The following is a 24,426-nucleotide window of genomic DNA, read 5'->3' as shown; positions in this document are numbered from 1 at the left end:
AGCTGAACATCACTGGATAATAGACAGAATTTGGAACCATCTTTGCATGCATTAGAGAAGCACTGATAACAGTACAAAGTTAGGACACATCCTGGACAGACTACAGTATTGAATAAAGAGATTTTGACAACTTGAGGGGTAGCAGTGTTCCCAGGCAACTAAAGAAAGCTAATAAACAGAATATTTTGTTACTCCAACACTGAATCTGTTGGATACCTGCACCATATTAATTGAATTGCCCTAAGTCAAGAAAAGTTGCACTTCCCCTAAGCCAACTCATAAAATTTTTTGCTCATGAATTCACAACACTGTGGGTATTGTCTCTAAAAGCAATCATAAAACTAAGGCTATAGCTATTTGAGAAACCTATGGACACTGTTTCAGTACCGTGTACTCCCTTAAGTCTACTTTATTTTTCTCTGCAGCTTCAACTAGGAAAAGTGTTTCTTATTTCCCAGTTTGTTATTGCTGTGAGGTTTATAAAGCCTTTTTTTCAGTCCCCTAACAAAAAACACTGAGAGAAAATTACTGAATGAAGAGATGAGTTCCCAAACAAGCAAACATTCATCAGATGACCTGTCTACACACACACCTCTTAGCCAAAGGAAACAGAAAAGAAATGCTTTTAAAATTAACCCTTTTCTGTTTCAAGAAATTCTAAATGCAACTATTTCTGGTTTGTTTGAGTCTATCGTAGTGGTTGTACGTGTGGACACATATCATAGTCCAGCATGCACAGAGAATCTTGAAAAGCCACAAGAACTTGACAGAGTCCAATCCCCTTATGAAATGCTTTGTCTGGATTCTGAAAATACAAAAGGTCTACTCATGAAAAATAGGAAAAATTGCCTGCTTAAAAATCTGTACTAGTAGCCCCCTAGACTATATTCAGCTTTCCAGAAAAACTCATTCACCAAAAAAAAATCTGCAAATAAGTCAGTAAGGACTGGTGCTTATTGTAGCCCTAGAGAAAAGCTTGTAAACCTTCTCTGCACGAAATTAGATTAATTTATTTCAGAGTTTAATACTGATGCTCATTAGAACCTGGACAGCTCCTAAGTAGAATCCATACCAATGCTACAACCTCTAACATACTTCATGCAATGTAGCCTCTTGAAGGAGCCAGGTACGTAAAATATACAATGAGGAAATACAACCCTGACTCCAGATATTATATTAAAAAGCCTGTGGGCCTGTGTAAAATGGCAATGGTTTTCCAAGGAAAGAAGAAATGAAGTAGTTATGTTTTGCAAAGTATAGAAGAGTTCATGTGAATGCCCTCGTCTAAAACTGGCCTCTGGCCTTGGGCACATGGGACTGAAATGCACATAATCAGTGTCAGGACATGGGATAAACATTATCAATGTTCACAAAATCATTCTTAAACATTCTTTCATCTTACTGGTACGATAACAATCAGGTGATTGTAGAAAGCCACCTCAGACACATTACTGCCTTTATGCTCCAGAGGCCAGGTCCCATATGATTCACAGGTGACTGCGCATTTTGTATATAAAATTCTCTCAGAGATACATAAGGTGAGAAAGCATTAAGGACTCTCCACAGTCTGCCTCAGAAAAAAGTATTTCAACAAGCCACCCTCCTGGCTGGTTATTTCAGTGTTTATTGCCTCTGAATAAAAGGGAAATGACTGCAGGTATTAACAAAAGGGAAAAATAAGGCTGAAAACCAAACGACTAGAAGATTCATTCTTCTGTCAAATTAGTTTCAAATGAAATCTGCATCAGAAAATAGCCTGTATGGTGCTACTATAATCATGTTGATATTTCATTATCTGTTTGTTGGATCCACTAAAACATGATTTTTTTCTTCCAGACTGGGAAAAGAACAGTAAAAGAAAAGCTGGGGGAAAAAAAAAAATCAGTTTCCTGTAAACAAGTGAAAGCACAGCACATTTCAAAGACTCTTCTGGTAGATTTAGGTACTGACATCTCTTCAGCTGACTGTTCTGCCTTTGATTTACAGTAGCCATTCCTAGTAGGTATTCCTAGGGAGAATATAACCCCTGTGAAAATCTACAGAAAGTTCAAGTTCATCAAAACAAATCACTTATCGAGTTCACAGTGAAAGATATAGTTTGCATTGGTATTCACTTTGACTTTGTGGTTCAGATAGATGAGACAGGGCATCCTTGTTTAAGTATTCAATGGAGAGTTGGAGGAGTAGTTGTTTTTCATGCCTGTGATAGATGGGGTAAATACACACTTCCTTCCAGGTGACAATGCTGCTACTTTCTTACCTGTAGTATATTTTAACAGCTACCTAACTCCCGATGTCACATACTGCTGGCTTGCCTTTTCCCTCCCTGTACTGCCATACACACCAAAAAGGACAACTAAACCTGAGGGAGCTGGGATGAATAATGCACTAGGCCCAATAGCTCATCACCTGCCAGTCAACCTCCTTGTGCTGCTCAGGCACAGCTTTCTTAAATTTCCCTTAACTGGTCTTCTTTAACCAAAACAAGATATTTAGGAGGGTTTGCGCAGTGCTCTTGGGATCACTCCCAAGGTCACATTAAATCTTGGGATTTCAAGGTCACATTAAACCAACTTAGATGAGGACTGCCATTAGAAGGGGCAGTCCCCTCTCTTTCTTAGAGATAACTCACCCCAGCTGCTCTTTCTTGCTGGCACTTTTTTCCCGTTATGGGTAGTTTTCAGAGCTCACCGGGAAGCATGTGAAGACTACTGCCAGCACAGCAAAAGGAGTGGGAATGCACAGCTGGAGATGGAAGAGGGAGAAAAGAACTGGCCTTCTGGTCTGAGATCAGCTGAAGGCAGTCATAAAGCCACCCTCATACTGTTGATTACAGATCATGGTTTAAATTCTTCAGTTGTTATGGTCATTGCCAGTGTGCCCTGCTTATATGGAGGATGAGCAGCAGCAGACAATCTCAGGGTAGGTTGACTACACAAGCCTTTCTTTAGCAGAGGTCGTTAAAAGGGTTCTTGTTACTCATTGCTTCCTCCTCCTGACCCTTGCTTCTCTGCCAGATGTCACTGCACCTCTGCTGAGGGGGCAGCAGTCTGTTATGCATTTGCTTTCTAACCTGGGCCTGCAAAACAATACAACAAAAAACTAAACACAAAACCCTCAAAAAAAAAACTTGTAAAAGATGTTGTTTCCTATCAAAATATTTTTCAAGGAAACCCTGCTGCTAAGTGCAACCAACATCCTGCTGAAAGAACCACAGCTTTCCTGAGTTGTACCAACTAGGTCTTTGTCTCATACACCCTGCAAGGATTAACTACCTATCCAAATGCAATTCATCTGGAAGGTAGTATTGGCAAGTACCTAGAGGACATGTCCACACTGCACATAAATGAGCTACTGAAAAGCTGCTGAAAAGCTGCTGAAAAGCACTCTGCTGCCGTTTATCTTCCGAGTATTTTTGCTTTCTGAGCAAAACTTGCTAACTACTACTGTTACCTAAGCTCAGGAATTCTTAGGCCTATAAAAATTTAGGGGAGTGAGTATACAAAACAACTGGCCAATTTTAGCACTAGCACTTCTATTAGGCTCTGGACATTTGCAAGGCTCTCATATCCTGCTATACTCCTTTCTCACAGCACTTACAAACTCCTCACATCCAACATAGAAAGAAAACACAGCCAGGAGAAGAATACATGAAACTTGACCTGCAACTTCTGCCCCATTACATGGTATTCAAAAGGTAATATTGCACTGACAAGATGGCCATTATCATCATCATCACTGAGTCAAACAATTTATGCATCTGTTGTACTATATCTGTATCTGTATGGTAAATTCCTTACGACAGAACTCAGGCGTTCTCCAATCTATGCAGATCCCATTTTCCCTGCATATGTGAGCGTAAGAAGTTATCATCTCGCAGGCTTCATCCTCATAGCAGCTGCTCTCTTCACAGGACTCATAGAACATGTTGGGGGGGATTATCCTGTGGCACTCTGCAAACCGATCGGAGAGCAGGAGGTGACAATGTCTTGCAGCATGCTCAGAGCATCCATCTTCTCTCCGGACTTCACAGATCTTCCCTGGCTCTTTCAATGTCCAGTCCTGAATAAATATGCCACTGTCAGAAGTGACAGAGCCATTACGTAATGTGAAGTCATTGGCATGGTTCTGGTCACACACCCCTAGGAGGGTGAGTAAAATGAAAAGAAACAGTCTGAATACAGTCAGCAGTAGAATAAACCTAGAGAAAACATGCACAAGACAGAGCTGGTTGGAGCAGCTCAGTGAACTCCAAGGGGAAGATGAGTCGATATTTTTTATAGCAGTTATCAAAATAGGCATAAAGACCCTGAGTTTTGTTTCCTTATTACAGGAGACACATATTATGCCACAGATGTCTAATCTATTGTAAAAGATGCCATAGAATTAACTCTCCTTAGTAGAGGTATCTTCCACAAACCCTTCACCTTCACTCCAAGCATAGGATATGCCTCTCACATAAATGCACAAATATATGCAAGAACCTAAGGTTAAAGCCTCATTTAACAGAAAAAATCTCCTTGAACAGATAATGTGAAATAAGTAAAACATGACAGATGCCTAGCCTTGTTCTTTTTAAGGTATTTTTGGGAATCAGTGAGCTGTTACACTGATGGGCGTAGTAGAAAAGCAACACAGATTATCAGTGTGCCAGCAACACAGGATCTGCTCAGAGAGCTTACAAGGTTCAGGATCACACAAATTCCAATATAAATAATAGTTCAAGCCCAAGTAGGAAGCTGTTAAAATCACTAGCTTTCAAACTTACCACAAAGCCCTTGTGTTCCTGAAGAAAACTTCTTTGGATTAAGTTTAAGAATAAATTCATTGTTTCTTGGAGTAAATGTGAGATTATGGCCAAGATGGGAGAACTTGATTTCATGCATTATTGCTCCATAGACAGTGACTTCAAATAAATTGCTAGAATAGGGAATATGAACGTTTCTACCATCAACAGCCACCTGTTTTCACAAAGGCAAGATCATCACATCAGTTGTGACAAGCAGTTAAAAATCAATCCATCCTTACAGTTTAAACACATTTTGACTGAACCTGGGTATAAGAATTATTTTTGCAAACTGAAACTTTTTATTGGTTCTAAACATGCACAGAATTACTTGACTTACATTCTGTGTATTATTCAAACAACTTCTTCAGCATTTTTCCATATGAGGACATTCATTCCACATCGCGTATATACAGACCAGTAGCCTAATTCCATGAAGCTAAAACGCTACCTCCAGACCCTGAGCGTCATTAAACATCAGTGAAAGTCAAGGTTATCCCCCTTGACTGATCACCAGTGGCTTTGTCCATCCTATTTTACTGCATGAGTTAGAAGAGATCACTGTTGTAGGTTAGCTGACTCCCGTATGCCTTAGGAACAAAGAGACTGCAAATACAGAATTTGAATACTTCTCTGTCTATAAAATATGCAAAAACATCTCTAAGATGGTGTTTCTTCTGAGGCTGGAATCCACTAGCACAAAAGTTAAGGAACTGATTCCCTAACTCTTCAGGTAGCCACAGTCTTGCATAGGTGTGTGAAGAATAGAAACTGCTCTCCCACACGCTAAATAATAACATTGTGTAAAGAATCTCTGCCAACAAACGAGAATCAGAGTGCAGTATGTCCTGTCTATAATCCCTGCCTTTCTGGCAGAAGTTTCTGGGAGACATTGCCAAATTCCACCTCCTTGACATTGTCACCCCAGCAAAATTGGGAGAACCAGAAGAGAAACGTGGCTGGGTTATTATTTGAATGTAGAACACATCATGAGATTTAAATGAGGTATTTTCTTAGATTACTAAGAATAGGCTGCAAGGGGAGCAGAAACTGGATAAAAGAAACAAATCTGTCCTCCTAACCTAAAATTCTACAGCATAAGCAGACAATGCACAGATCACTTTCTTGTGTTTAGCTTACTGTCATGTCACTGAAGAGCTGAACAGATATGCCATGATGTTTCACTTCGATGGAGTCCATACAGTTCATCTTCAGTGTTGCTCTGCATGGTCCTTCATGGAGAAGAACTTCAACATCATGTTGCATATCTTGAAACAAGCTGTAGGAGCAATTGCCAGTCAGTTTAAAATTCAGCCCATCAAATGTGACAATATGCCGAGTTGAACTTCCCATACAGACACCTGCAAATCAATGAAAAAAAGCTTTGTAAGCATTTGCTTTCCTTCAAATTAGACTATTTCTTCACAATCATTATGGGCACATGCAGTTAATTAATCGAGAAAGTGAAGAAGTTATTGAATTGCGAATGCTGTAGCAAATCATTGATAAGAAACTTTCATTAACACAATCACAAAATCACTTAATTACTTTAAAAAATCACATTTTTTAAAGTATCTTTGTCTGGAGCAATTAGAACTACAAAATACTTGGATAAACTTTTGGAAAATCGCTTACTGTGAAGCTCCCTCACATTGAACATGATCTATTAATAAATTTAATATGAAAAATAAAACCAAGGAAACTGTATACCTTCTCTGTTTGTAGAAAGGCTGTAACATACTTATCTTTAAATCTCACAGCACTTTTATTGTGACATTGCTTTTTATTCTGTACAGTATTACTTTGTTTCAAACACAGTACTATTTCATTCTTATCAAAAATGCCAAAAGTGAATTCAAAGGGGTATTTTTTATTTTTTTCAGATGGGAAACAGAAAAAGAGAAGAGAAAAAAAATGTATGCAGGCTCAATTAATAGCCAACTGACAGTTCAATATTCTGGTCATTATGTTATAAACACTTCCTTTTCTTTCTTCATAAACTGGAAGACAAATACCACAAGTACCTAAACAGAACCTGAACAAAAGGATGATTTGGATTCATACGTTTTCAAATCTTTTGCTTAAAGACAATAAGGGCAATAAAAGAAGTGACAGCTAAAAATGCAGGAAGAAAATTCTCTTTGCTAATAACTCAGCAAGTTGGCTTCCATTGAGAGCTAAGAATAATTTGTTTCCCGTTCCTTGACCTTCAAACTGCATTTCCCAGCTGAACCAGCTTGTAAAGTTTCTTGTGTAAACAACAGTGAAACAAGTAAACAAGTTAGCAATAAAACAAAGTTTTTCAACCATTTTTATTCATGGACATCTAAAAAAATTCTAAGGATAATGGGAATCCTTTTAAATTTCTCATAGGTATTCTGTAACACAAAATGTATGAATGCATTCCATTTAAATGTTGTCCATAAATACCCAAGAGTCATGAATCACACAACAAATCATATTGCTATAATATTTATAACTAGTTCAGCAAGCAAGCAGCTTTATGGCGTAACTCCTGATCCTGATCCTCTGAACTCAGTTACATGACATAATAAAAACACTTCTAAAAGTACTTCCTGTTTGCAAAAGCATTTGTCAATATTTCAGGGCTCAGATACACATACAGTAGGTCGACATTTTTGCAAGAAACAATACATTTTCTTCCTAAATTTATGAAAATAATTCAATGAGATAAGAAGGGAAAAGTGAAGAAAAAAAAAACGAGAGAAAAAGAATGGTGATTAAAAGAAGGGGGGGGGGCATATCAACTTCTTATGCTATTGTTTCTTCAGGTACAGAGTCTTTAAATCACTTTTGTTTATAAATGAAGATCATTTTAGTTATAATTTTCAGTAGGGCTTTGATTTCAGTTTTGGACAAGCAATGTTTCCAGACACTTTACAAGGAACCTGAATGTGCACAAGCCCATAGAACCTGATGAGATGCATCTGAAGGTCCTAAGGGAACTGTTGGATGAAGTTGCCAAGCCAGTATCCATCACATTTGGGAAATCATGGCATTCCAGTGAAGTTCACAGTGACTAGAAAAGGAGAAGCATAATCCCCACTTTTAAAAAGGGGAAAAAGGAAGACTTGGGGAACTACAGGCCAGTCAGTCTTGCTCCAGCAAGACCATGGAGCAGATCCTCCTGGAAACTGTGCTAAGGCACACAGAAAACAAAGAGGTGATTGATGACAGCCAACATGCCTTCACTAAGGGCAGATTATGCCCGACAAATCTGGTGGCCTTTTATGATGGGGTTAAAGCATTGGCGGATAAGGGAAGAGCAACTGACATCATCTACCTGGACTTGTGCAAAACATCTGACGTTGTCCCACACAACATCCTTGTCTCTAAATTATAGATGGATTTGACGGATGGGCCACTCGGTGGATAAGGAATTGACTGGATGGTCACACTCAACTGACCACACAGAGTTGTGGTCAATGGCTCAATGTCCAGGTGAAGACCAGTGGCAAGTGGTGTTTCTCAGGGATCAGTATTAGGACTGGTGTTATTTAACATCTTTGTTGGTGACATGGACAGTGGGACTAAGTACACCCTCAGCAAGTTTGCTGATGATGCCAAGCTGTGTCATGTGGCTGACACACAGTAGGGAAGGGATGCCATCCAGAGGGTCCTTGACAGGCTTGAGAGGCGGGCCTGTGCGAACATCATGAAGTTCAACAAGGCCAAGTGCAAGGTCCTGCACCTGGGTTAGGGAAATCCCAAGCACAAATACAGGCTGGGTGGTAAATTGAGCAGTCCTGAGAAGGACTTGGGGGTGTTGGTTGATGAAAAACTCAACGTGAGTTGGTAATGTACTACTGCAGCCCAGAAAGCCAATCATATCCCAGGCTGCATCAAAAGAAGTGTGGGCAGCAGGTCAAGGGAGGTGATTCTCCCCCTCTACTCTGCTTCCATGAGACCCCATCTGGAGTATCATGTTCAGCTCTGGGGCCCCAGCATAAGAAAGACCTATTACAGTGTGTCCAGAGGAGGGCCACAAAAATTATCAAGGGCCTGGAGCACCTCTTCTGTGAAGACAGCCCAAGATTGTTGGGGTTATTTAGCCTGGAGAAGAGAAAGCTCCAGGGAGACTTTATAGTAGCTTTCCAGTACTTTAAAAGGGGCCTACAAGAAAGATGGGGAAAGACTCTTTATCTGGGAATGTAACAATAGGACAAAGGATAATTGTTCAAAACTAAAAGAAGGTAGATTTAGATTAGACATTGGGAATAATTCTTTCCTATGACAGTGCTGAGGCACTGGAACAGCTTGTCCAGAAAAGTTGTAGATACCCCATCCCTGGAAGTGTTTGAGGCTAGGCTGGATGGGGTTTTGGGCAACCTGGCCTAGTGGGAGGTGTCCCTGTGCACGGCAGGGGTGATGGAACTAGATGGTCTTTAAGGTCCCTTCCAACTCAAACCATTCTATGAAATTACATTAACTGGGATTTTTACAGAATTAAAATAGAAGAAATTACTTCTGTTGCTACACTGTTAAGCAATTGCTTGAAAGGGCATTAGATCTCTAAATAACTGAGTACTACCTCCCTAAATCTCAGTCAATTAAGCATGCACTACTATGCTTCTGCAGCACAGATTACCTAACCTGACTCCACCTATAACAACAGAGATGTTAACTCACTAAAGCACACTGACCTCCCACTAAAGACCTATTTTGCCATGCCCATCTGTGAACCTTAGACATTGATGTGAGTTTCAGCTCTACTGTTGATGTTGGTATAATTGACATGGCCTCAATCTGCTTTCGCTAAGTAGTCATTGAAACAAGTGTACTTTACCCCATGGGTTTTTGATCAACTGGATGGAGTTGTTTGCATTTTTTTTCCTCCTCTTATAACATTTGAAAATTTACCACTTTTCCCTCATAAGCTTTCATCTTGGGAAATTATGTTGAACTTGGGGTATCATGGGTCATTAAATTTATAAAGAGATAAATAAATGTTTGCTCGTGTTAAAGAGCAGCAATCTCAAGTGAACTATAGGACTCTTCGTGACAATTGACTAATGATAGGAATTGTAATTTTCATTTCAAACCTTCCGAAATTCTTTATGAAGACATGTTTTGAATGCCAAGAGTAATGCCTTCATGGTGCTATCAATGTATTCAGAATCAAGAAGATTATTAGAGATGCGCCTTCTGAGTAGGTATCACTAAGACTATCTTTTAAACTGTAAAATATTTATGATGTTTCAAGTGAAGTCTTTCTACCTTTTTGGAGTTTTCATATCAAAACAAAAATGTTGTCTCTGAATGAGACAATGAAAAATCCCAATGTGGGATTATCCTAAAGAATCTCTCTTTTTAAAAACTGGAGCACCAGCCTCAGGATTGAATCCCTCCACTCTGTAAATTCAAGTGGGTGCACCTAATTTCTGTTCCTGACATCTCAGCCAAGGTACTAATCACACGGTTTCTGCGGAGTGATTCACCGTTTCTGCTCACATACTCAGTTGTGGGAGTGTGGCCATGGGGGTCGGCAAGCCCCATGGTTGGTGATAACATCAGACTCTTAACGATGAGGTCATCAGGAATGTAAAGAGTTTAGGGGGAACAAAGGGTGATTCAAGAGAGCCTTGTTGTCTCGGATTGCTTGTTCTCCAGCCCTTAAGGCATGAAAGTTGCTGGGCGTTTGTGGTTGCCGGGCAAAGTAGTTGACCAATGAATAGTTAGTGGAAAAGGAATGCTGTGAGGCAAGTAGTATAAGAAGGGAGTCTGTCCTCAATATGGGGAGGCAACATGGATAATGAAGTTATGACCTCAATATGAGAGATGAAGTTAGGCCCTCAGTAAGAGAGAGATGAAGTTATGTCATCAATAAAGAAGTAGCAGTTACTGATCCTAAAAGAACCCTGGTGTCCGTGTGGTCGTTACGCCACATTCAGTGTGAGGTTTCGTGTCAGCAGGAGAGTTTTCTGTTGTTGTGTCTTCAGTACATGTGCTTGTCTGATGTCAGGCCAAACCCTAAAGCCTAGGGATGGACCAAGAATACATCATTTGCTTACAGTTTGCTCAGATAAATTTCTGCTTTCCCCCATGCATCCTCATTTCTGGTTCCAACAGCTTTGGAAATTGATTGTAAGATTCTCAGATAAAGCACTGTAGCTATCCTTATGTAAAAACGAATTTATAATGGCCCTGAACTTGCTAATACTACTACATGTTCCAGGCACCAATGAGACCCTCATGCATGTAGCTCTCTAAATGATGTACACTGTCAGTTCCTCCCACCTCGGTCATCTTTGATTTATGCAATGGCTTAGCATCTCTTTATTGAATTCAGCATTACCTTTCTGATAAATATTTCAAGGGATGGGGAGGGGGCACATACATACAAAGATAGATACTCACATGGACACATCCATCGGCAGCCACAAGTTTCTTCAACCTTAACAGCAGGAAGATTGCTGTGACATACAGGTTTTGGCATTCTCTCACAGTTAATTTGGTGACTCTCCAGAACGGTGTAATCACCTGGAAAGCATGTCACAGTGTGGCACTGATCTGGTAATGTCCATTTGTCACCAGGCTGGATAAGGAGACATGAATATATAGTAACTGAAGAGAACATCATTAGGGGTCTGAAGTGGGTTGAAGGGAGAAAAACACAAAGCTTGGCTTCTAACATACTCCAGTCCATAACCTCCAGCTAGCATGTAAAGTGACACTGACAGCAGTGCTACTCAAATTAGCTTTGAATAACTAAATAATAGAATGCAGTGTATTAAGAACTTCATGAGCATGAGAAAGTTAAATGTAGCATCATTGCAAGAAATAGACTCTGAAATTCCAAGCAAAAGATAATAGTCTAGAATAGGAGACATTTGGTTACAATAGAATGAAGTATCTGGTACTCCATCTATTGTTAGCTTAGCCATCCTACAGCATGCATGGATAACATAGTCAATAAAAAATTCCCCTTGGCGTTTCTTTAAATGTCAAAGCCTTTAGTTTTCATAAGCTGTAAAATTATTTTAGAAAGAGCTCTGAGCACAGATGGTCATGGCACAGCAGGAATTAACAATACTCAGTCCAAGCTAGAAAGGCATGCAATACTGTAGTTACTTTATCCACAGCTCCAAAACTTTATAACAATTCATCCCTGCCAACAGCGAAATTGTTCATTTACCCAATTAATGTTATAGGATATACACAGTATTATTGTAAAATTAAAAATAATATGTAAAATACATCCTCATCTTCTTTAGAAGACTGTCCTTTAGGATAATCAAGATTTTAAGGCAGCGGGATTGCATACTGCTAAATGACAAAGAAATAGATGTGGTCACAAATCTGGAATAGCTCAAGATTCATATCTGTAAAAAGCTGAGCTCTCTGGCCCCAATCCCACAGTCCTCTAAAGCCCATAAATAGGCTCAATGAATTTCAAAACAGAGTGTTCATCCCTGTGGTCTGCACTCCCGAGAGGATTCCCAAGTGTGGGAAACAGCCCTTTCCAGACCTGTCTATCTCTACAGAGGTGAGTTCATGAGCCCTAGTAAGACTAATGAGGCAGTGTTTCTGTGCATTGGATAACATTTCTTGATATTCACAAGCAGAAATACGTGGCAAAGAAAATATTATTGTTATTGGGTTAGATTATGTCCCATCCTCTCCTCTTTAGCTTATCTCTCACTCCCATGAAAGAGAAGAACAAAGTGATAAAACATCTAGGTAGATAACAGCATAATTCACATAATTCATAGCCTATTCTTCACTATTGTGCAGACCTAGAATAGTGATGTAAAAGTCATGCTTGGTAGCTCTGAGCTATGTGATACCATCAGGTCTAAAAGAGAACTGAAGATTTGCAGCCATAAAAACGTACATATTAAATATGACTTAATTTGCTGTGCATGCTTTGTATGTTTTAGGATTTGAGAAGGGAACTTGTCCTGAAAGTGACTTAATACTTTTCAGGCTTGTGAGCCTAGAGAAAACTGTGGAAAAGTAATGTGAGGAGCTTTAAGTAGGGAAAAAAATATTTAGATAGGAAAAAATTGAATGTTTTTTAATTATAGCAGTCTTGCCTACAGCTCACTGAAAGTGGAGCACCTGGAAGGGTACATATACAGCTGTGGAAGTCTGGCAAAAGACTCTCTGGCTTCCATACATATTTAATTGTTTTTATTTCACTCCTCTATAGGACATCTATTGGAAAACATCTAAGAGCTGGACAAGAAAAGCAAAGCACACCACATTAAACTGAAAATATCAATTGAAGGATCCAAACTAAGCCAAGAATTACAGTGCAGAGGAAAACTGAGGGACTGTGAAGACAAAGAAATCCTAAATCCCAACTGATATGAAATTGTAGGAGTAAAAGTAGGATAGAAAGCAAAAGCAAAGATTTCTGAATAGTGAAGGACAACTATGCAGAAACAGATGGGCCTGCCAGCACACCGGAGGAAAACTCAGACTTCTCTCTGAGGGAGCTCTGAATCTACAGACCTAGACTTGAGCACTCTTTCTATTACTGTGGATGCACAGGGAAGAGCCATATGCCTGGACTGGATTCATCAGCTGGTAGCTTTTAATTTACTCTGGGTTTTGGTTGATTGGTTGTCTTCTCTAAATCAACTGATGAACAATACTAGAAAAGTTCAGTTATGGCAACCGCTAGTTTAGGAATGGGATTTCTACTGCCATACGCACAGCAGAAATGCAGAAGATAGCTATGCAGATTACTTCACCATGAAGTCCTAACATTCTAAGACAAGTATTTACACTTCTGTTATCACCTGTATGCCTGTTTAAAAGCATCAAAGCAAGACTACCAATGAGAATTAACCATATTAAAAAAATCTCAATCTATCATATTAATTCTTATGTTCTGTCATGTGGCAAGTTCAAATGATATTAAAACAGTGGTTCTTTACACAGTCTGTATTTAGAGCTACTTGAACTCTCAGCACAGGACACAACAAGTGCTGAAACAACTGGATTCAAACAGTGACTGAACAAATTAATGAAAGAGAAAACTTTTGAGCACTACTAAACACAAAAATGCACCACTTGCAGTTCAGGTTGTTCCTGAGTCAAAAATTGTTCAAGGCTAGGAAAGTTCTGGGAAGTATCATAAATACTTAACCTGCATTCCTCCCTGACTTCTAGTTTTGGTCACATAATACAGCGAGTTGGATGGATTTTTGCCCTGACCCAGCACATTTGATCTTCTGTCCTTGTGCTACTGACAGTGACCTTAACCATGAAATTTCTTTCAACAGTTATTTCCAGGGTAGAAGGTAATAAGAGAAAAATGTAGTGAATCATATCACTCCTGATATTAGATTAGATTTAGGCTGAGATTTTTGATTCTGAGAACTTTGGTTTCCTTGAAAACCACAAAAGGTTAGTTCCCACAATCTGAGCGTGCCTGATGGATGTCCCACTTGGGGAGCTGAGTCTCTTGCAGTAACTCTAAGTAACGTCTGAAGGATTGTGGATCCAGTGTAGGAGCCTTTGTTTTCTGCATTGGGAAAGAATTCATGACAGTGAAGATGAAGAATTCAATTCTTCATCCCAGTGGTTTTGCAGACTACTCTGGAAGAGGTAACAAGCCTACAATGGCACATTACTAACCCTGAGTTAGAAGAGGAATGCAGACTGTGGTACTGAACACCAGAAAGAAAACACTTCTACTGTGTCCTGCAGGCACCATGTGATGATCAACAGCCTGCTCCAGAACGTACTGGCTACCATGCTGGCAGTGTCTTCTAAAACCCATTTTTTTCTGGCTTACAGAATATATAACATAAAGTCCCCCAAAAGGCTACCATTATAAAGTATGAATCATTTTTTATATGGACTAGCCTGGCTTCTTTCTTGCAAAAGCATTTTAAACATTACAGAAATGATGCTATAAGTTTATCACCAAAAAAAGGAAACCTGGCATGTTTGAAATTCAAGTTCAGGCTTCCCAGTACTTATACACATAAATGTGTCTGCTGCTAGGAGCACAGAGGCCTGGGTACCTGTGGTTCAAATGAAAAAATAAAAGGAATTTTTTGTCTCTTTTCTTTTCTTTTCTCTTTTCTTTTCTTTTCTTTTCTTTTCTTTTCTTTTCTTTTCTTTTCTTTTCTTTTCTTTTCTTTTCTTTTCTTTTCTTTTCTTTTCTTTTCTTTTCTTTTCTTTTCTTTTCTTTTCTTTTCTTTTCTTTTCTTTTCTTTTCTTTTCTTTTCTTTTCTTTTCTTTTCTTTTCTTTTCTTTTTTCTTTTCTTTTTCTTTTCTTTTCTTTTCTCTTTTCTTTTCTTTTTTTTCTTTTCTTTTCTCTTTTCTCTTTTCTCTTTTCTTTTCTTCTTTTTTTCTTCTTTACTTTTTTCTTTTCTTTTCTTCTTTTCTTTTTTCTTTTTTCTTTTTTCTTCTCTTCTTTTCTCTTCTCTTCTTTTTTTTTTCTTTTTTTTCTTTTTTCTTTTTTTCTTTTCTCTTTTCTCTTTTCTCTTTTCTCTTTTCTCTTTTCTCTTTTCTCTTCTCTTCTCTTCTCTTCTCTTCTCTTCTCTTCTCTTCTCTTCTCTTCTCTTCTCTTCTCTTCTCTTCTCCCTTCTCTCCTCTCCTCTCCTCTCCTCTCCTCTCCTCTCCTCTCCTCTCCTCTCCTCTCCTCTCCTCTCCTCTCCTCTCCTCTCCTCTCCTCTCCTCTCCTCTCCTCTCCTCTCCTCTCCTCTCCTCTCCTCTCCTCTCCTCTCCTCTCCTCTCCTCTCCTCTCCTCTCCTCTCCTCTCCTCTCCTCTCCTCTCCTCTCCTCTCCTCTCCTCTCCTCTCCTCTCCTCTCCTCTCCTCTCCTCTCCTCTCCTTTCTCTTCTCTCTTCTTCCTTTCTTTTCTTGATTAAATGAGTTTTTTAATATTAGGGTTTTTTTGTTGTTTTCTTTTTTCCTTAATTAGGTGACAAACCTTATGACAAACATCACAGCCACAATGTCATACCTACTGTCTAATCCAACTGAACCTTAACTATTCTGTTGTCTGACTAGCTGACTGAGGTCAACATTATAAAGCAAATCTGATATAAATATATATATTTCCTGTGTCTAGACAATTCATAAGTATTTCCTTATTAGCCACATCCTTCCTCACACTCATGTCTTCACAAGGGAAAAATCAAAGGGATATTTTTAACATACTGAAAATTCAAGATAAATCATAGGGTAGAACTCATAACTGACCCCTATTTACAAACTTATGCTGATATTTTAAAATGTATGAAGCATCATATACACTCAATAACTTTGGCATTTCACCTGAGATAAAAGGATCTGAACCATTTAAAACATCTACATCATTCCTCAGATAGGATCACTTTCAAGAGATCAGACAGGTTTACTAATATTTCTGATAATTTTCTCAGGATTACTAAAGGCTTCTCTGCAAACAAACACGAAGAATTCCATAACTTAAGATGGTGGGTTTTCCTTAGGTAGATAAGTATCACACAATAATAATCTTCTGACAAAATTTTCATAGGGAGAAGGTGCTTGCATTTTTAGCAAAAGGTGCTTGCTTTTTTAGTAAAAGGAGAGTGCCTGGACAGTAATGTTGCCTTCTCCTACACACATGCCTTTATTTTGGCCATGTCTAGCTTTCCCAGAAATTCTTTTACCGTGTGATGGAAATACATTTTTCTTTGTCTGGGAATACAAATGCTGTCTTTTTTTTTTTTTTTTTTTTTTGGCTCCACACAGCCTTCAATCACATTCTACACCCTGCAAGATCAGGTGTTGTTGGAGGAACCCTCTAGGGATGTAAAGTAGTCCCATCAGTTCAAACACCACCATTTTCCTCCTCAAAAATCTTGGAAAGAATCACTTAATATTGCCCCACACTTCCTCTTGTTTGAAGGCATCTGTGCAAGTATTCATGGTCCTGCATAAACATTGTAACTGGTAATCCAGGTGGAAGAACAGGCAATACACTTACTTTCTTTTTGTTTCCATCCTCATCTATACATTCTCTGACAGGATCTGAAAGAGAAACAGGTATATTTTAACCATCTCACCCCCTTATCTAGGTTTTTATGTGGTGGTCACCAAAATACAGATTGTTTACTTAAAAATGTGAATTAGACTGTAAGAAGAATTTCTTTGATCAACTGTGAGTATCCCTACCTGAAGAACACAATCATTGGCCCAAAGTGTACTAGACTAAGTCAAAGAATGCATAAACTTTGTTACTGCTATCATTACCTGACTTCTGCAGTGACACTGGGCCCCAAAATACCCTGTGAACAAAAGGTATTGAACCAGTTAGGCTCCAATTCCATAGTACTCCTTGTATTGACATACATCTCTGCCCAGATGGTACTTAAAAGATCATGGATTTAGCTCTGAGGCTAGTTCTAGCCTTACTTCTTGTGCTGAATTAAGAATATTTCTTCTAATTAACAGGTGATGAGAATTTCCACACACACACATTTATTAAATGCAGAAAGATAAATACGAGGAGTAACCCCACGGTAAGGTTTGTCAGCAACTAGTGTAAATATGAGAAAACTTGCACTAAGAATATTCAAATTCATTTTCATTACATTTACACATTCTTATGATGGGCAAATTTTTATATAATGATTTCGATAGTCACAAGGTGTGCACTGAATTGCAGTTTCCATGCTTATGTGCTTTTATAACACAACTGAAGTTACATGGAAGATAATTTCATATATGTAGTATAGTATAGCAATGTGATGAGCATGCATCTAGGAAATTAAAACACTGACTAGTAAAACTCTTTATACAGTACTACATTATGCTATTACATATACCCTATATGCTCTGTCTTTTCCAGGACAAGTAATGTATTTTGAAAGCACTTAGGAAATCTTTTAAACCTTTATAATAGTATTATTTTTGGTACACTTCCATACATAAAACAAGACTCCCTCCATACAAGAAATTCAACTATATGAGTCTGGAGGGGAAAATAATACTTAACAGACTGTAAGAAACTTAAATAAAGTTTTGTAAAGAAATAAAGAGGAAAGAAAAAAAAAAGAGAGAAAAAGAGGAGGGAAAAGGTAAAAGAAAGGTAAAATGAAAAAGGGAAAAGAAATGAAAAAAGGAGAAAGAAAAGAGAAAAGAAAAAGAAATGAAAGAAAAAAGAAAAAAGAGAAAAGAAAAAATGAAAAGGGAAAAAAAAAAAAAGGAAGATCATTTCCCATTTTATAACAAAGGTTTTACCACCAACAAAAGGGAGAGCCAAATTTTTCGCATATAGCTGTCTCATAAAAGACATCTATTATTCAACTTTTTCATCACACACTTTGTCCTGTTGGAAAAGCTGAAATTGTTTTTTATAATAATATAAAACTTCCACATCTAGCACCAATAGGTTATAGCACAGATTGCAATAGTTACTGGTTTCAAATTCCTGCTCCCCATCCTATATCTTGGTTCAATGTCATTTAGGACAAGAAAATCACATTTTACAGTGTGAGGAGAGGAAATGCTTCTTTAAAAGCTTAGTTTAAAAGAAAAGAAAGAAAATGGCAGCTGTTTAAATCTAGAAAATGGCAGCTGTTTGATGCTCTGGAGAGGTTTTAATGCCAGAAGTTATCCCAGTGGAGACTGATCGGATATCTCTAAGCTGGACTGTGCACACTTTGCAACTTCCTCATTCTTAGTGGTACTTAGATCTGAAAAAAAGTCCTCTTATTTTAATGGAGACTTAACTATGTACTTGTAAAGCTAGTAAACGTGCAATGTCTAACACAATAAGACAGCGGGTTGTGGAGAGGACATGTAATTCCTATTGTAGTAAAAATAGCAAAAACAGGAGTAATAAATACCTATACACACACAGACCAAGGAGGCAAAACAAGTAAAATATGTCCAGAGTTGAAGTGAGCTTTTTTAACTGGTGGGCACTGATCTCTATAAATAAACTAATGTTTGTTTAAAACATTTTACATCTTCCCCACCTCCCCCAAAGTATTTATTTTTTCTCAGAAACAGTTTAGAGTTAAGTCTTTCTTATTCTTTATTTTCTTACACTTCATTTAAATCTTTTGCAGACACACGTATACCAATGCTTAAATCTGTGCAGAAAAATATGTAATTTGAAATCTTTAACCACAACTAGCTTTTAACATTTTGAAGCATGCCCCCACTCATTCATGACGAGTTGAGCTTTTCTGATGTCCCTCATTCAACATCCAGCCCTGATTACTAAGAAGATAGTATCTTGAAAGTTCAAGCCTAGGCAGTTTAAAAGACTTGCAAAAAGCTGATTAATCAGAATAGAATTTGGCTACATGCTGAAAGTGCTCAGATTCAGTTTTACACCTAAGTGATGGGGGTGCTCTAGGTTAACATTTTTGATGATTGTCAGTGAAATAGTAACAAAGGAGAATTAGTCTGACTTCTAAGCCTAAGAAAAATTATTGGATTCCTGTCTGAAATTAAGTGAAAGTTATGTTAATCAACACAGGAATAAACATTACAGCACGTTGCCACTCTTTTTGCTGCTTTTTGCATTTTGATTTTTGTTTTTGCTCAAATCATGTGGCCACAACTATAGCTGACTTACCCATGCACACTTTATTGATAAATTCACTATTCAATGTGATCATAGTGGATAAGTCTTCAAAATTCTGGAGCTTCATGATTCTATTAACAGCTGATGGCCCAGTCAAAATCCTGAGTTGCTCTTCATCATATCTGTTCCCAACTCCAATAGGAAACAAGGACACTCCTAGAAAAAGAGAATAAAAGGTTTTAAATGGGTAAGGCACAAGAGAAGATCGTTGCTGTTTTTTGCTTTTCATTTGCTTCTTTAAAAAAAATAAAATAACTAGGAAAATTTTCTTTCAACAGTCAATTTTTGTGTATTACTTGCATCACATAGGTTAAAGGCAATTTGGGGAAGAAATGGTGATGTTCTAATCACAATGTTAGCTAAAATGAACTCTATTCACCCCAAACATTAATAATAAGATTATGTAAGGTCAACAAAACGCAGCTGCAGATTTAATGACATCTTCACTTTTTTTCAAATGTAAAAAAATCTCAGTATGTATTTTTCTTTCTTCAGTTACACAGCAACTGGATTATTTTCAAGTCGTTTAATTAAAAAATAATAGTTGCTATTTAGGCCTTGTCTTATTCAAGAGCTCCCAAAGCAATCAGCAAAGGAAGTCACTATTCCTCAGTTACACACCTGAGGAAGTTGAGGTACAGAGGCTACAGCCAAAAAACTTGAAAAAAAAACATCATGCAGCACACATCAATACCAAAAACAAATTCCTGTAGAAGTCAATACAGAACCTGACCAAATCCTCCCTTTATTATGAATCTTTCAAGATACACTGTACTGCAACAGTGTTGAATTTATAACATTAAATCACATTTCTGTCAACTTTGTCTATCCACAGGAACCAGGAAAATGAAGTACCACTAATTTAGAAATCGTATGGAAGCTGTTCGGCTTAAATTGCAGATTAATCCTCATTTTACCAGTAATTCAAAGGCATCTTCATCCTGAAGGTTTTCTTCAGGTCTGTTTCTTACCAGAACACTACAGACAGTAAGGTTGTATCAATGAACTTAAATCAAAATACTAGTGCCTGAATTTTTTACCCTCTGTTCTAGTGCATTACTTAAGAACCAACAACTCTGCTTAAAAATAGTGACAGTGAAATGAGATTTACTGTTCATTCTTGCAGCAAGTGCAGCAGTCTCCACGGTGTCTTCTGATTTCCCTGACACGATGACTATTGCTATCTTCGATGCACCTGGTCTCCCTCCATGGGATTCTGACATTGTGTTCTGAACTACGAAGTCAATGGCTTTGCCTAGGAAGAAAAGATAAATTTAAGATATGATAGAAGGGGGAATGTAGTGATAGGACAAGGGATCGCTGTTTTAAACTAAAAGAGGGTAGATTTAGATTCAGTGTAAGGAAGAAGTTCTTTCCTGTGAGGAGGTGAGGCAGTGGAACAGGTTGCCCAAAGAAGTTGTGGATGTCCCAGGCATGGAAGTGTTCAAGACCAAGCTGGATGGGGCTTTGAGCAATCTGGTCTAGTGGAAGGTGTCCCAGCCCATGGCAGAGAGGTTGTACTAGACGATCTTTAAAGTTCCCTTCAGCCCAAACCATTAGAGTTTTCACAGAATCATACAAAGGGCTATAAAATTAAATCTTATGTTGTTTTAGTAGGTTATATAGCACTGGAAAATTATAGGATTTCTTTTCAAAGGACTTTTAGTGTCTGCTTTATTGCTATCGCATGAAAAATTTCAGCTATTAAGAACCTACCAGTATTACTAATACCTCCCAACACAGAAGAACCTTCCTTTGCTCTTCAATCTCTGATGTATCAGGAATTTTATTTAGTATCTTTCCTTAGCTTACGAGGATAAAGTTATGCTTCTTGCTTTAGTAAATACCTTTTCCAGAAGTATTACCATTGCGTTACACAAAAAGAAAGATCCCTAATCTTGAAAATGTACTTATTTCCCAATAGCAGAAAAACAGTGACATCCAGTGGCTATGTGATCTGAACTACTACAACTTCACGCCACGTTACTGGTACAGTCAAGTCGTTCAGCTCCCAGAGATGTAGCCTTCCCAAATGTGATCAATTTTTGCTGTGGGTATGAAAAGCATATCCTGCCTACCTCTTACCAGCAAATTCTCTGAAATCTAGACTTGTCAGGCTAACCAATAATATTATCGTGCAACCCATATTAAAAACAAACAAACAAAACAAAACACGTACCAAGGAAATCAACCTCAGCAAAAATCACAAATTGGCTTAAATGGGTACCTATTTTCCTTTCATTTAACATCTGTGAACACTCAGACAAATTTTGTTCAAAATCATGACCTCACCAAGAGAGCACTTTGTATTTAGATATGTATTTGTGCAAATATTTATACTGGGAATGATCATATGCACCCTTCTTGAAAGCTCCTTTGGATTTGGAAATTATCAGGTCAGGAAGTAGACGTTATACTGTGTGACAGATGTGACATTCAGGGCAAACAGTGAATGGTGAATAGTAAATATGTGAAAGACTAATACCACTAAGTAATCTGCAAAGAACTGCCGAGCAGAAATGTGTTTGCCTAAGGAATTTGCTGACCAATTTTGAATAACAGACACATTTGTAAAATATTGGAAGTCAGATCATAGTAAATCATCATCAATCCACCAGAATAGCTTTGCACACCTAAACACTTTGGACTTCATCTTGCCACCCACCCTTTTAATTGGCAGAAGCAAAGATCCTTTTCCTAAACTAACGTAAGCAAGAACAGCCTCTATGAAGCCCACTCAGTGCACTGAAAATTGATAACATGAGAACCCCAAATGGATATTCTACAATGCTTTAACTTATGAAATTAGGCTTTCAGGAGGATTTTAAGCCTTGGAAGAATCTAGCCTAGAATAGGTATCTAGAAAAAGCCTAAATGTCTCCTTTGTCACAGTACTGGTTTGGAGGTGGTATTATCTTCTTAAATACTGTTGTCTTCCCCATCCTTTCCTGTTGCCTCCAGTAGCCTACAGTCCGTGACTTGACAGCCTCATATTTCCTTCCAACCCTATCCAGACACCCCTATTAGTTCATTATCATGATTTCCTCCCTACAGGCTAAGCCTCATCTTCATGTCTGATCTCTCCACACATGTAGATGCCCATAACTAGAAAGAAGAGCCGGGACCCACCAGGAACTGCTATCCACATACCGCAGGAATATGATTCAAAATAAGGTTCTCGTCCTATAAAACTCCATCTGTCTAGAGCATTTACCTCCACTAGCAATCTCCTGTCTAGGAAGGGTAACCTATTATTTCAAGCAATAGTTTTCAACCAGAGAGGTGTATGTTGGTTTAATAAAAATGCTTTTTGGAAATGTCCATTCTCAATTATCGTCATAAAAAAAAAAAAAAGACAAGTTAAGTTTAATTTCAGTCTTCCAGCTGTGTAGATTCATTTTTTCCTGTCATTTTATTTTCATTCACACCATAATTCTAATATTATATTTTATATAAGAAATTAAAACTTCAGAGTTTCCATTCAGTAAAAACTTTCAATGTGAAAATTTTGAATGTTTTTCTACTTGCAACAAAACATTTTAAAATATCATAATTAATTGTATGATGTTGATTTCATTCCACAAGCTACTATTCCTGACCAGAAAAAATAACTAGTCCCAGGTACTAACTAATATAATATAAAGCTGTCTCATAATCATTGCTACAAATGCTTTGCTTTCTGGTAGTTGCTCTATATGTCTGTAGATGCTGATGCTAGATGCAGAATGGCATGTTAGTTATAAATAATTACAGGATACTACAAAATACAGAAAATAATAATATGAGTATATTCCAATCCCTGAGATTCCTCCAGGATGGTCCCTGTGCCAGAAGACTAACTCATTTCCCTTTTGTCCTATAAATAATTGCTAAGGAAGTATTTCAGGTTTTAACTTTCAAATACTTTAGGTTAGACCTCTGCAAAGTAAGAATTACAAATGATTTTTTCATTCATTTGTGAAAAGTACTAGGAATTTCTGTGGTTTTCTTTTTCTTTTTTTTTATTGCCACTTTGACTTTTGTGTGGTTTGTGCGGCCGCCAGCTGCACCAGTTCTATTTTTCTTTCTCCCATTAACTCTGAAAGTTTGAAGAAACACTCATACATACCTGTAAACTGGAAAAAAGATTATTTTTATAATTTGTAATAAAGAAATCAAGTTCCATTGTAATACAACAAGGGACTATTTCAAAGTCCCCCCAAAAACAATTACTCAATTTAATGCATGAAAAATTTGTTTTAGTGTCCTAAAAACCTCTTTGGATTTCTCCCCTTATTTTGGAGCCAGCTGTAGAGAAGAGAGCCGGGTGCCTGAAGATGTGATCAAATGAACACGTTGAGAGATTCAGAAAGTTGCCATCCCAAGCAAGAAGATGCCACTTCTCAGCTCTTTGTTTCTACTTCTAGTAATAGCAAAATGCTAAGAGGCTATTATAAAGAATATTGACTACTCGTATACCAGCCTGGTCCACTGACAGCATTTGAACATTTTCTTAATACTAGACTGCAACAAAGCAGTAACCTGTCATTTTCATATTGATAAAGGAAATTTTTAAAGTGTTTACACCAAAACAAATATCGCAAAGCACAAGGCAATATTAGGATTGGAAAGAGAGATTGCAGCACCTTGGACATAACTGAGCTAGCTTTAAAAGGATCAGGTCTGAGCCACACAGGCTTCAGCCTCTATGAGACCATCACGGGTCCTGTATACCCCTTTAGCAGCTAACACCTCTGCTGCTGCTGCTGCTGGCACCATGACAGTTTGCTCTGGTGTCAGTATGCACACTTCAAATGCATCTCTGTCTGAAAACTGCTGGCAGAAGGAAGAGTTTGCTCCTCCAGCTGCACCAGCTGGGCATTGTCTCTGGTTCCCTGCAGTCCTGCCCACCCGGCCAGGCAGCTGGCTACCTCGGGGAGCTCACCATGTCTGAAAAACAACAGTTCTAATGAAGTGCATAATTTTCAGCCATTTTAATCTGTTGCTTAAATCTGCTTAGTTTTACGGGACTACACCATCAGCTATTTATTTCACTAATGGACCCTAGAGAAAATTCAATTACAAATAGAAAATATTTTAAATCATGCTCC

At 38.0% G+C, this 24,426-nt stretch overlaps 1 protein-coding gene across 2 annotated transcripts in view; it reads right to left on the bottom strand.

Moving 5' to 3' along the window:
* Positions 1-24,426, bottom strand: part of VWF (von Willebrand factor) — a 148,218-nt gene that overhangs the window by 35,787 nt on the left and 88,005 nt on the right. For both annotated transcript variants that reach the window (XM_080564567.1, XM_080564568.1), the window contains exons 31-37: positions 20,448-20,591; positions 19,328-19,492; positions 16,724-16,767; positions 11,165-11,342; positions 5,927-6,147; positions 4,769-4,961; positions 3,801-4,142 (exon numbers count right to left, since the gene is read on the bottom strand). In XM_080564567.1, coding sequence (XP_080420693.1) covers positions 3,801-4,142; positions 4,769-4,961; positions 5,927-6,147; positions 11,165-11,342; positions 16,724-16,767; positions 19,328-19,492; positions 20,448-20,591 — 1,287 coding nt within the window. The remainder of the gene's footprint in view (positions 1-3,800; positions 4,143-4,768; positions 4,962-5,926; positions 6,148-11,164; positions 11,343-16,723; positions 16,768-19,327; positions 19,493-20,447; positions 20,592-24,426) is intronic.

This window comes from Anser brachyrhynchus (genome assembly GCF_964034855.1).
Source record: "Anser brachyrhynchus genome assembly, chromosome: 1".
Classification (NCBI taxonomy): Eukaryota; Metazoa; Chordata; class Aves; order Anseriformes; family Anatidae; genus Anser; species Anser brachyrhynchus.
The sequence above is the reverse complement of the archived record's forward strand: the minus strand, read 5'-3'. Positions and strand labels throughout refer to the sequence as shown.